Below are 12,596 nucleotides of genomic sequence, written 5' to 3'. Positions count from 1 at the left end.
AAACCATCTAACATCCAAAATGAGACCACAAAGTAATGAGATGAAACATCCAAAATTTCACTGAAAAGCCATTTAACAACAATCAGGTTGTAACCTAATCTTCTTTAAAGAGACCTACGGCCACGGCGGTTGCGACGGCCTCTTCTTCTGACATCACTGCGATAACGAGAGGAAGAAGATGGAGTATCGTCGTCATCCGGAGGGCCAGGAGGTCGTTCAACATCATCATCAATGGAGTCAGAGAGAGTTGAAGAGCTAGAAGGAATCAGACATTCAACCGGAACAAGAATGTTGTATTGCTCAACTTGCGCTTCTTGAAGGGTCAACAAGGACACAACATTATGAAGCGGTGGAGGGTTATAACGTCCACGTATCACGGTGGCGCAATCGTTATACTGTTCCGGCAAGCCTTCCAAGATCACCTGAATGTGTTCTTTTTCAGTAAGAGGATCACCGGCTTCAGCCAAAGAGTCAACAATGGCTTGAATTCTCTCAAGATACTCTGCCAGATAGCCAGTTTTCTTTATGTTCTTGAGTTCTGCCCTAAGTTCTGCAGTCCGAAATTTCTCATGAGAAGCCATGTATTCGTTCAGTGTGTTCCAAACCTCCCATGAGTGTATGCAATTGGCTATTATCGGAACAAGGTCTTCGGATAAAGAAGATAAAAGCCAAGTGTACAACATTTGATCTTGAATAAGCCATTCTTGATACTCTTCGCTTATGATATCATTCTTGCGATCGCTTTCGCTTGCGTATTCGTAAGGAATAAGAAACTTTACGACGAACCGCTCCAAATTGTGCGAGACGATGACACTCCGAACTTGGTCTTTCCACCAACGATAGTTCTTCACCCCCTCCAGTTTCGCCGGTAGCACTTCTGGTAGTGTCACCGGCCACGGCGGAGATGATGGCAGTTCCGGCGCTGGTGAAGGTGACGGTGCAGAGGCAGATGTCAGTTTCGATGCCGTCGACGGCGAAGCTGAGGTTGAGGCTGTAGACGACTTTCCTTTTCGTCTCCCACGTTCTCGTCTTTTTGGCGCCATAAAATTGCAGAGATAAAAGATTCAATACCAGAGAGTTCTTTATGTTGACAAATTAGTCTTAATTTTGATATTTTGAACGTCAATGAGTAGTTATAGTGAACAGAATACGTTAACAACCCTAAAAATATTATACACGTCGAACAACAAATTTTAATAATAAATAAATTAAAAATATTATATTTTTAATTCTCAAATAAATGCATATCTTTTTTTTGTAGTATAAAAGTATTTTATCTTTTAGTAGTGTGAAAATATGGTGAATGAGGTTTGTAATATATATAGACTTACTCTAATAAAAATTACCAGTTTTAAAAATTTTCAAACTTCGTATCAAATTAATTTACATATATTGGAATTGTATTCTTCTAAAAGGTATAAATTTGAATTTAATTTTAATCTAATTTTTTGAATTATATTTTAAAATTATTTTTTTGTTTGAGTTTATATTTGAAAGAATTATTTTTAATATTGAATCCTTTATCTCTGCATTTTTATGGCGCAATTTGATGGGATCAAAGTGAAGATGAACCGAAGAAAAAAAATGCAATTGTACAATGCTTCCGAATAAAACTCATTTTATAATGTTTAGTTTTGAATTTAAAATAGTTTTATCTGTTCTATTAGTATCTCGTTGAGATATAAAATTTAAACGGTTCACAAAATGACAAATAAAATATAATAAAAATAAAATAAAATGATAGTTAGGAGGGAGTCCCTTTATATATAGGTGATATAAAATTTAAACGGTTTACAAAATGACAAATAAAATACAATTGAAAAAAATAAGATGAGAGTTAGGAGAGGAATTCCCTTTATATATAAGTATAGATTTATATATAGTATAGATTGTTTGTTTTAAATATTCCTTGTTTTTATTTAATTCATTGATAAACAAAAGATATTTCTTAAATAATTTTTTTTAATTTATTTTTACTGTACAATATGCTAATAATATCTAAAGCTTTTCAGACTGTAGATATATATTTTATTTTATTTTTCTGATCTTTTCTTGTTTCCTTCTTTTACATTAATTTAAAACACCTCAATTATTCTATTAAAAAGTTTAATGACCACTTCAAAAAAAGTGGATTTTATTTTCTTATTTATAATTTTTACACAAATTGAAATTTTCTTTTTTCATATATATATATATATTGATTTTCTGATTATATGAAAATTCAGTTTGATATTTTTTAATTTATTTTGTATTTAATATATGTATATATATGCATGATGTTTTATTGATTTTTAAAAATTATTTATGAAGTTTTGTTGCTATTTTTGTACATTCTACATTTACTTAAAAAACAAATTCCTTTACCGGATAATAATAAAAATATTCCAATAAAATCATCATAAATATCATAAAATATACAATCAACCAAATAAAAATATTTAACAAAAGATATATACAGAATATTTCACAATAAAAAATTTCAATCTAATCTCTTATAGACTCTCGTAGAAATAAACTATTAGAAAGTGTTTAGATCCTTCTCAAAAATGTATGCTGCAACACTTAAAAGACATGCATGCAGTGAGAGTGATAGTGAAGATGCACCTCTGAGAATTCTCAAGGGAAAACAGATAAAGACAGAAGAATCTTCCAATGTCTACTGTGCTATTTGCATGGATGAACAACCTGATGAAAAAATGTTCAAGAATCAACACTGTTCTCACATCTTTTGTAATGACTGCATCAGAAGACATGTTGCTGCAAAGATTGAAGAGAATAGATCAGTAGTAGAATGCCCACATCCGAGTTGCAAGCAGGTTCTAGAGCCTCATCAGTGTCGTTCAATTATACCAGAAGAACTGTTTGATAAATGGGGAAATGTTCTTTGTCAAAATTTGGTGCCTGAATCAGAGAAGTTTTACTGTCCTTTTAAGGATTGTTCTGCTATGATGATATGTGACTGCAATGAAGTTGTGAGTTCATGTGAGTGTCCACATTGCAATAGAATATTTTGTGCACAGTGCAAGGTTTCGTGGCATGCAGAAATAGGTTGTGAGGAGTTTCAGAAGTTGGAGGAGGCTAAGGTAGAGAAGGGAGACTCATTGGTGATGGAACTTGCAAAGAGTAAAAGTTGGAGGAGATGCCCAAAATGCAGTTTTTACGTAGAAAGAATTGAAGGGTGCTGTCGTATTGTTTGCAGGTTTGTTTTGTATTTCTAACTATTACTTTATAAAAAATGTTATTTCAACAATTTCACCTTAAAATACAACTCTTTATAACTATAATTTCATCCATATAATTTTAAAATTTTCCAACAAAAAATTATTTATTTTTTATAAGTTGTAATATCATACTAGTTGTCAACATATCATATTTTTATTTTACACTATATAAAAATATTATTAAATAAAAACTAATTTTAAATATTAAATTTATTATTATTTATATCAACTAAATTATATATTATTTTATAAACTAAAATATTATTAGTATCTAGAATAGTTTCTATTATTAACAAAAATTTATAAAATAGTTTCTAAATTGATATCTAATTATTAATTACTAAGATTTTATCTATTAACTATTTTATATTCTAAATTAGTCTACATTAATATTTTAAAAAATAATTTAGCTAAAGCAAAATTCTTGGTACTTAATTAGATATCAATTTAGAAATCATTTAACAATGATACAAACTAATTTAGAAACCAAGAGTTGTTTTAGTTTCTAAAATTATTTCTAATTTAGTCTCTATAGCAACTAATTATTTTTTTAATCTAAAATTAGTTTTTATTTCATTAATTTTCTTGTAGTGTATAAATTTTGTTTAATAATATAAACTACTATAAATTTCATCATTTCATTGTTTATTTTTTCTATTGATTCTAACCATGATAATTTCAAATGAATTGATTAGATTAATAGCATATTTAATTCAAATAGAACAAACTGATGACCATTTTTATTATGTGCTGGCTCACTTGTGTTTTGCAGATGTGGCCATAAATTTTGCTATGATTGTGGATTGTCTTGGAAGAGTAATTGATGGAGGAAGGCCCAAGCTCACCACACTATGAAAGCCAAGCTTCCAAGACCAAGACCGTCTAGCCTTTCAAAAGGAGCGTCTAGCCTCACAAGGAGCGTCTAGCCTCACAAAGGGAGCGTCTAGCCTCACAAAGGGAGCGTCTAGCCATGATGAGGAGCGTCTAGGCCAAGGCTACATGAGGAGCATCTATGAAGAGTCCTAGACCGTCTAGCTTCACACACACAAGGGCCAAAGCTACGGTTTGGGAGAGAAGAGGCTTTGTTGCATAAAAGGCCCATTAGGGGTACTTAGTAAGATAGGTAGTGTAGAAAGAACTTTGTGAAGGAAACCTTCTAGAACCTAGGGTTGTGTGGCCGGTCATTGCATGGCACATGGCTTAGGATTTAGATTTAATTTTGGTTTTCTTTTCCTTAGAAATGTAGCTTAACATTTAAGCCCAAATAGCCTATAAATAGGAAGGCTATCTCTTTGTATTGGACAAGTTTATTTGAGTATTGTTATGCTGCCCATTTTGTGCACTAGCTATACTTCTCCTAGAAATCTAGGCTATAAACTTCACTCCCTTCACCTTTCTTCATAGAGCTGGCCGAACCTCTCTAATTCATACTCATCATGCACCTTCAAAGCCATCACAACTCCTAGGAGGGCTTTGTTTCACTCACCCATTGCTTCCGCATCCATTTTACTACTTTGATTCAAGAAGAACACATGAAATGCCATCATTTGGTATCATGAGCTATTGGTTCTTCAAGATGAGTAGCTTGTCTTTTTAATTTCAGTTCTTCTTTATTTTCATCTTTGTCATTTCAATTCCTTACTTGTCTTGCTGTTTTTATATTTTTAATTTGTTCTTGGTGTGCTTTGTGGAAGATCCAACCCAAGCACTCTTGTTCATTTGATCTTGAACAAGTTCTTGTGCAATTTGTGATAGGATTCCATACACCTTTGTGTTGCTATTTTGTTTTAGGCTTTGAGTCTTTATTGCTTTCATTATTTTGCTTCATATTATGCCTTGAGTCTTTAAATTTCTGAATCTATACATGTTTTGTCAAGTCATGTTCATCCATATTGTCATCAATTCTTAGTAGTCCTATTTTTTTGGCTTGATTGTTTCTTGTTTTGGGTCTCTTTATATTGCTATAATCTGCTGTTATTTTGATCCTTTGATGCTTTTTATTTTTAGTTTGAGTTCATAATTGTGTCTTAGTTCATACACAATTTCCATTCTCACATTTTCCATTGTGTTAATTTGGTTATCTTGCTGTTTTCTTCCAGTTTTTCCAGTTTTCCCCTGTAACACCTCTCTGTTCTGGGCTGTTTTGTTTATAAAAATTTTTCCACCCATAGGAAAATTCTGAATTTCTGGAAAATGCAAGTTTAAGGTGTTATAGAAAAGACAAAAAAAGAATGAGGTCAAAAGGAGCAACAGAAAAAAAATGATAAATCTCACAAAATCAGAGTGCGAATCTTGAGCGTTACAGCTGGCCTAACTGCACACCAAATTTGCAAAAATTATTAAAAGAAAATGGTGCATGCGTTTTAGGTGATTCCAAAGCCAAAATTTAGCTAAGATCCTGAATTTTCTTGTATCCAAATTTCAGAAACAAATTTTACAATTACAGCTCAGCATAAATCGGGGAACAAAACTGTTTTCTGGCCCACAACATTTTCCAGTGGTGCTGTTTTTTTTATTTTGTCATCTAATCTAGTGCTTTTCTTTAGGAATTCCTTTTGTGTGCCAACTTTTATTGAGTACCTTTAATTGTTTGCTTTAATTTCTTGAATCTCTTTCTAAGTTGTCATATTATAAATCCTTTTGGTGGTACTGTTTTCTTTCAATTAAATTTGTTTCTTGCTTTTGTTTCTTGACCTCTCTTTTGTGGGTGCTGGAAATTAATTCTCTCTTGGTGCTTATGTGCATGGAAATTGACTTGGTTTAAGGTTAAGCCTTTGTGAATAGGTGCTGGAAATTGGAGAATTAAAGCCAACTTTCTAAGGAGGAGTCAAGCTAAGGCCGAAACAAGCTTCTTGAAACAAACACTACAAACACCTAGAAGATCAACAATCAAGACAACAAAGAAAGTGCACTAACCAAAAAGAGGAACAACAAAGGGGGTTTTCTTATCTCCTTTACAACTTGGATTATTGTTAATTACCTCTTTTAAATTACGTTTTAGACGGTGAGTGTGTCTTCAAGGGCTCAAAGTGTCCAAGAAGCCTCACCTAGGGCCGAATAGCATAGTTTTTTGGTTAGTAATTTGTTGCTTGTTTGAACTTGTATTTCTTTTGTTTTGGTAGAAACGTTTTGCATGTTTAGTATTGTTTAAATTTGTGCTATACCGACTAGTTTGCTGCATATCTAGCTTACATAAGTTTTCTTGCTTTTTGATTTCTCAACTTCTTGTGTTCTAAGTGTTCTACTAAGAGAAAATTTTGTGTGAAGTCATTGGAGGAAAAGTTTTTGGCAAGGAAAAGGCTTGGTACTTAAGAAGTCCATTGTGACTCACCTCCCTTACCTGGAAAACTCCCTTCTCTAACTTTCCTAAACTTTCTCCAAGTAAAACACCTATATACACAAAGTTTTAGCCATGTCTTCTTCTTCTCATTCTCCAAAGTCTATGGAAAGTGAAGTAAAATCTTTGAAAACCCTTTTAAAAGAGGTATCCCAAGCGGTACAAATAATCTCTTTTAGACAATTGGAGAATGAAAACAAAATTAATGAGTTGGCTAGAGCTCAAGAAGAGAAATCCCAAAAATCTCAAAAATCCAAAAAATCCAAAAAAACGCTTACTCATGCATCTCAAAGTATTGAGTCTCTAGGGGAGGGAAGCCGTAGAATCAATGATTATTACCAACCACCCCCTAGAAGAACTAGGCAAAGGGAACAAGAGGTGCCAAGGGAAACAAGAGTAGACCTACCTCATTTCCATGGAAAGGAAAATGTAGAAGTATATCTAGATTGGGAGATGAAGGTAGAGCAACTCTTTGCTTGCCATAGGGTAAGTGAGGAACGTAAGGTACCCTTAGCCACCCTTAGTTTCCAAGGAAATGCTATGTATTGGTGGACCTCTTTAGAGAGAGACCGACGTCTTCATAGGGAACCTCCCATAGAATATTGGAATGACCTTAGGGGAGCCCTAAGACGCCGACATATACCTTCTTACTACCATAGGGAGTTGATGGACAAGCTTCAAAGACTCCAACAAAAGAATATGAGCGTAGAAGAGTATAGACAAAAGATGGAGCTCTACATGATGAGAGCCTCCATTAGAGAAGAGGAGGAAACCACCATATCTAGGTTCCTTAGTGGCCTATCACTTGAGATAAGAGATAGAGTAGAACTATTACCCTATCAAGACTTGAATGATTTGGTTCAACTTTGCATTAAAGTTGAACAACAAAATTTGCGCAAAACTTCAAGTCAAAGGGTAGGTTCTTACTCCAACTCTTATCCCAGGAAAGACTTTAAAAGGGAGGGTAGTACACCTAGAGACGAATCCAAAGAGACTACCAAACCCTTAGTGAAAGATACCTCCACCCCATACATCCGTACTAGGGACACCAAATGTTTTAAATGTTTTGGAAGAGGGCATGTGCAAGCACAATGTCCAAACCAAAGAGTTTTGTTTTTAAAAGGAGAAAATGAATACACAAGTGGTGAAGATGAACCTAGTACCCAAGAAAAAGGGGAAGGAGAAAGGATAAATCCTTTGGAGGGAGACTTATTGATGATTCAAAGAATCCTCCACAATCAACCTAGTGCATCCATTGAAACACAACGAGAGAACATTTTTCATACTAGATGCAATGTTTTAGAAAATATATGCTCTCTTATTGTGGATGGTGGGTCATGTTGCAATTGTTGTAGCACTAGATTGATTGAAAAATTAAAACTACAAGTAGTTCCTCATCCAAAACCTTACAATTTACAATGGATCAATGAGGATGGAGAACTACGTGTAGACCAACAAGTGGAGATCGAGTTTTCTATAGGCAACTACAAAGACAATGTTTTATGTGATGTAGTACCTATGGAAGCTTGCCACATCTTATTAGGTAGACCATGGCAATTTGATAAGAAAACCACGCATAATGGTCTAACTAACGAGATTTCTTTCATCCACAAGCATAAAAGGTTTGTACTTAGCCCTTTACCACATTCCCAAGTGGTAAAAGACCAAATACAAATGAAACACAAAAGGGATGAAGAAAAAATAGAAAAAGAAAAAAATTTTGGAAAACAAAAGGCGTGGGAGAATAGTGTTCCTTCCCACAAGGTCATTCAACAAGTCAAGCATATTGAAAATACCTTTACAAACATGCTTCTTGTTGAACAACCTAGCCTTTCCTTTCGTAAAGGAACACTTGCAAGCATGAGCACAAAAGAAAAGTCCTTACAAGAAGCTTGCATAGACCAAGAAGGAGAACTCATGGGACAAAAGAAAGTTGATCAAACGCTAGAGCTTTTAAGGGGAAAACTTTTGTCACCCATGAGAAAAGAGGTTCAAAGACATTACTTTAAGTACAACTCATGTTTTCAAACTACACCTAAAGTAAAGTCTCATGAACTCTATACTCCTTCACCTTTTGCAAATGATCCTTGGGAAGATACAAATTTCATTTTCAAACTCCCTAGGACAACAAAAGGTTTTAATTCAATCTTCATGGTTATGGATAAACTCTTCTCTAAAGAAGTGATACATCTTCATGGTTTATTTTCAAGCATAGTATTGAATAGAGCTCCAACTTTCGCAAACCATGATTTGAGGATTTCCTTTGGACAACTTGCAACTAAGTTGCACACTTTAAATGCTTATCATCCTCAAACGCATGGTCAAAATATTTTTGAAAATATAGCTCTTTCTATTATGCCTAGAATAGTCATGAAGTGCACACACCATTTTAGAGATGAGCAAACATACCATCAAGTAGTTCACAAAACCACTTCTACTTTTAAAGTTATGTGTGTGCTCAATCATCTTTCTTCTTTTAAGTTGTTAACATCTCCTATAGGATTTATGCCTCAAGAGAAGGTAACCACAAATGACCATTTTAAAATACAAAAGATGATTAGAGGCCACACACAACCCTTAAAAGAGAAATCTTGTCCAAGGTTGCCAACACCAAAAGACAAACAACAATGGCAACCTAGTAAAATTAATTTGCAAACTAACACCTATGCTTTATTTGATTATTTCTATAGGTGGACGTTTGATCCAGGAGGACAAGCTTTGAAGACACAAGATGCTGCTATCCGAGATCAAGCCTGAAGATCTGAGGATAGATCTTCTCAAAAGAAGGAGGAGATGATGGACACCATCCAGCCACAACCATTCCCCTAAGCAAAAGCATTGGATTTGAGGACAAATCCTTTTCAAGAGGGAGGGGATGATGGAGGAAGGCCCAAGCTCACCACACTATGAAAGCCAAGCTTCCAAGACCAAGACCGTCTAGCCTTTCAAAAGGAGCGTCTAGCCTCACAAGGAGCGTCTAGCCTCACAAAGGGAGCGTCTAGCCTCACAAAGGGAGCGTCTAGCCATGATGAGGAGCGTCTAGGCCAAGGCTACATGAGGAGCATCTATGAAGAGTCCTAGACCGTCTAGCTTCACACACACAAGGGCCAAAGCTACGGTTTGGGAGAGAAGAGGCTTTGTTGCATAAAAGGCCCATTAGGGGTACTTAGTAAGATAGGTAGTGTAGAAAGAACTTTGTGAAGGAAACCTTCTAGAACCTAGGGTTGTGTGGCCGGTCATTGCATGGCACATGGCTTAGGATTTAGATTTAATTTTGGTTTTCTTTTCCTTAGAAATGTAGCTTAACATTTAAGCCCAAATAGCCTATAAATAGGAAGGCTATCTCTTTGTATTGGACAAGTTTATTTGAGTATTGTTATGCTGCCCATTTTGTGCACTAGCTATACTTCTCCTAGAAATCTAGGCTATAAACTTCACTCCCTTCACCTTTCTTCATAGAGCTGGCCGAACCTCTCTAATTCATACTCATCATGCACCTTCAAAGCCATCACAACTCCTAGGAGGGCTTTGTTTCACTCACTCATTGCTTCCGCATCCATTTTACTACTTTGATTCAAGAAGAACACATGAAATGCCATCAGTAATTATCACTATTTATGTCAAACTAATTAAGAAGTGTATTTGTACTTATATTTTATTTCCCTTTTAGTTAGTAGATTGGGCATTTGAGGTATTGGATGAAACTTTATGTCATTTCATATATTCCAATGTAGATTGGATTCACATCTAAATTTTTCTTTAGAACAAAATGCGTGTCTTTAATGTCTATTTTACTAGCTTTTATTTTTATAATAAGTATTTTTTTATTATATTTATATTATTTAATATAATAATTATATTGATAAAGTTCTTAAGTATAATTTTACATTTATTATTCATAATAATGAGACAAGATTTTTGTAATTTAATTAAAATTCTTATTGTTATAAAAAATTGTAATCTAAATATGTATTTATTTATATATATTTGTATAAACAAATACAATCATATGAAAAAAAATATATATTTTCTTTAAGCGAACAAATAATAATCTTAATTAAGAAGTTAATTCTTATAGTTTAATTTGAAAAAAAAATAATTTTCTCAAAATAATTTCACTTAAATTGTTTTAGCGCATTAACGTTACCCAAATATTAAATAGTTCACAAAACTAGGGATAAACTATACAAAAAATTAATAAAGGATCAAAATAGAACAATTATATATAAAAGTAAAGACTAAAAATTTAATTAATTTTATGAAAAATGAATAAAGAAAAGAGTCATATATTGATCTTAATAATAGAAATATTATATTATGTAAAAAAAATATAAGTTAACAAGTAGGAAAATTGGTAGTGTATTATCTTATCTTACTCCAGTTTCTTGACGAAGTATGGATACTTAAAGTATTGTACATAAGGTATTGTCCATAAGTGTAATTCATAATGTAAATCAAATTATACTGTAGTCAGTTATGAATTTTTTTTTAACCAAACTATTTGGAATATAAATAGAAAAAAAATGAAAAATAATTTTTTTAGATCTAAACTCTAAATCCTATAAAATTATTTGTATCTGATCACACAAGTGCATTGATATTATTTGGTGACTAATAATAAGATATTTCTTGAACTATTAAGATAAGATAATAATAATAAGATAAGATGTAGTAGTATGATATTTAGTTGAATCACATTTATTTAGATAAGGGAAACCTACAACAATAATAATTTTAGGTCAGATTCTATAGTTTCCTTCATATCTCTATAACCTTCAACTTTAAGTGTAATAAAGGATAACCTACCTATATTATTCTAGGTCACACACACTTTAGAGTTTTATTTTAATCTCTCCACCATCTGACTTTAAGACTAATTACATTTTTCCTAGCCCTTCAGAGTTTATATCCTTCATTTTAAGGGAACCCAATGCCTATTTCCATTTCTAACCAATTTTTTTTTTTACATCTTTTAATATTTTATTAATATTTTTGTTCCTATTAGGATGAGACCTAGAGAACTGTTGAAGTCTTCTTCTCCTTCCTTTGGTCGGTCAGGTGACTGGGTGATGAGCTAAGATTCTTCTCGTCCTCCTGCTTCTCCTTCGGCACTCGGTCTCGGCCAACACCGGATGGTGGGGGTACCTGCGAAGGCACTCTGACGCTAAAGTCAGTAAAGCGGGTGGTCAGCTCTCAGGTACGTGAACAGTAATAAATGACATACCTTACTCCTTGGGATGCGTGCTATTTATATTATTCTAATGGGCCTACCTTGTTGGGCCCGTTTATCGAGGTGGATACCGCTTAGGGTTGCATTACCTAATTCTTAATGATAGATTAACTTCACCGATCTTGGTTTGAGTGTTAACTGTGATAGGGGTCGGCCGTCGGAACAAATCATCATGGCTTGGGTCGGCCATCGGCCATATTCCAGTGGTCTCGATCGTCTCGGCCAAGTCTTCTAAGGTCTCAACCTCTCGGCCAAGTCTTCTAAGGTCTCAGCCAACTTCCCCTGATCTCGATCAAGTGGACTCGGCCTCAGGCAGCCAGGTAAGCCTCGGCCTCGCCCATCCCAATACAATTTTCATTAAAAACCAACCTATTCCCCCTTCTATTTGAATTGAAAAAGGCAAGGAAGGGTTGTTATTTCTGCATAGTACTTTTAGAGATTTTAAGAAGGAAAAAGCAAAAGACAAGAGGGAACCAACCTCATGATACACACGCGACAAACACCTTAAAAAGAATTCTCATGATGTTGGGCCACGGTTGGCAAACCAATTTCTTTTCGATTCACACTTTTTTTTTTTCCAGCTAAGAAGCTTTGTTGGAACGTCTAAATTAGCTTTTCAAATTTCATTTCAACCCTCATCATTTGAATGCAAAATGTCTTGCGTCATTGCATGACCAATTTCAGTTTTCATGCATCTGCCAATTTGAATTCCCAGTACCACCCAACCTTTTACATTTATTGGGAATCTTACAAGAACCAGGCCACCTAAATCTTTACATTAAAAACATAAGTTCAACGGTTTTTCACT

The 12,596-nt window shown here is 34.0% G+C and overlaps 1 protein-coding gene across 1 annotated transcript; it reads left to right on the top strand.

Moving 5' to 3' along the window:
• Positions 1-2,546: 2,546 nt before the first annotated feature.
• Positions 2,547-9,315, top strand: LOC137818061 (E3 ubiquitin-protein ligase RSL1-like). The gene is made up of 2 exons (XM_068621283.1): positions 2,547-3,199; positions 9,249-9,315. The coding sequence occupies exons 1-2, from the start codon at positions 2,547-2,549 to the stop codon at positions 9,313-9,315; spliced, it is 720 nt and encodes a 239-aa protein (XP_068477384.1).
• The last annotated feature ends 3,281 nt before the right edge of the window (positions 9,316-12,596 follow it).

This window comes from Phaseolus vulgaris, chromosome 10, assembly GCF_000499845.2.
Source record: "Phaseolus vulgaris cultivar G19833 chromosome 10, P. vulgaris v2.0, whole genome shotgun sequence".
In the NCBI taxonomy this organism is placed as follows: Eukaryota; Viridiplantae; Streptophyta; class Magnoliopsida; order Fabales; family Fabaceae; genus Phaseolus; species Phaseolus vulgaris.
The sequence above is the reverse complement of the archived record's forward strand: the minus strand, read 5'-3'. Positions and strand labels throughout refer to the sequence as shown.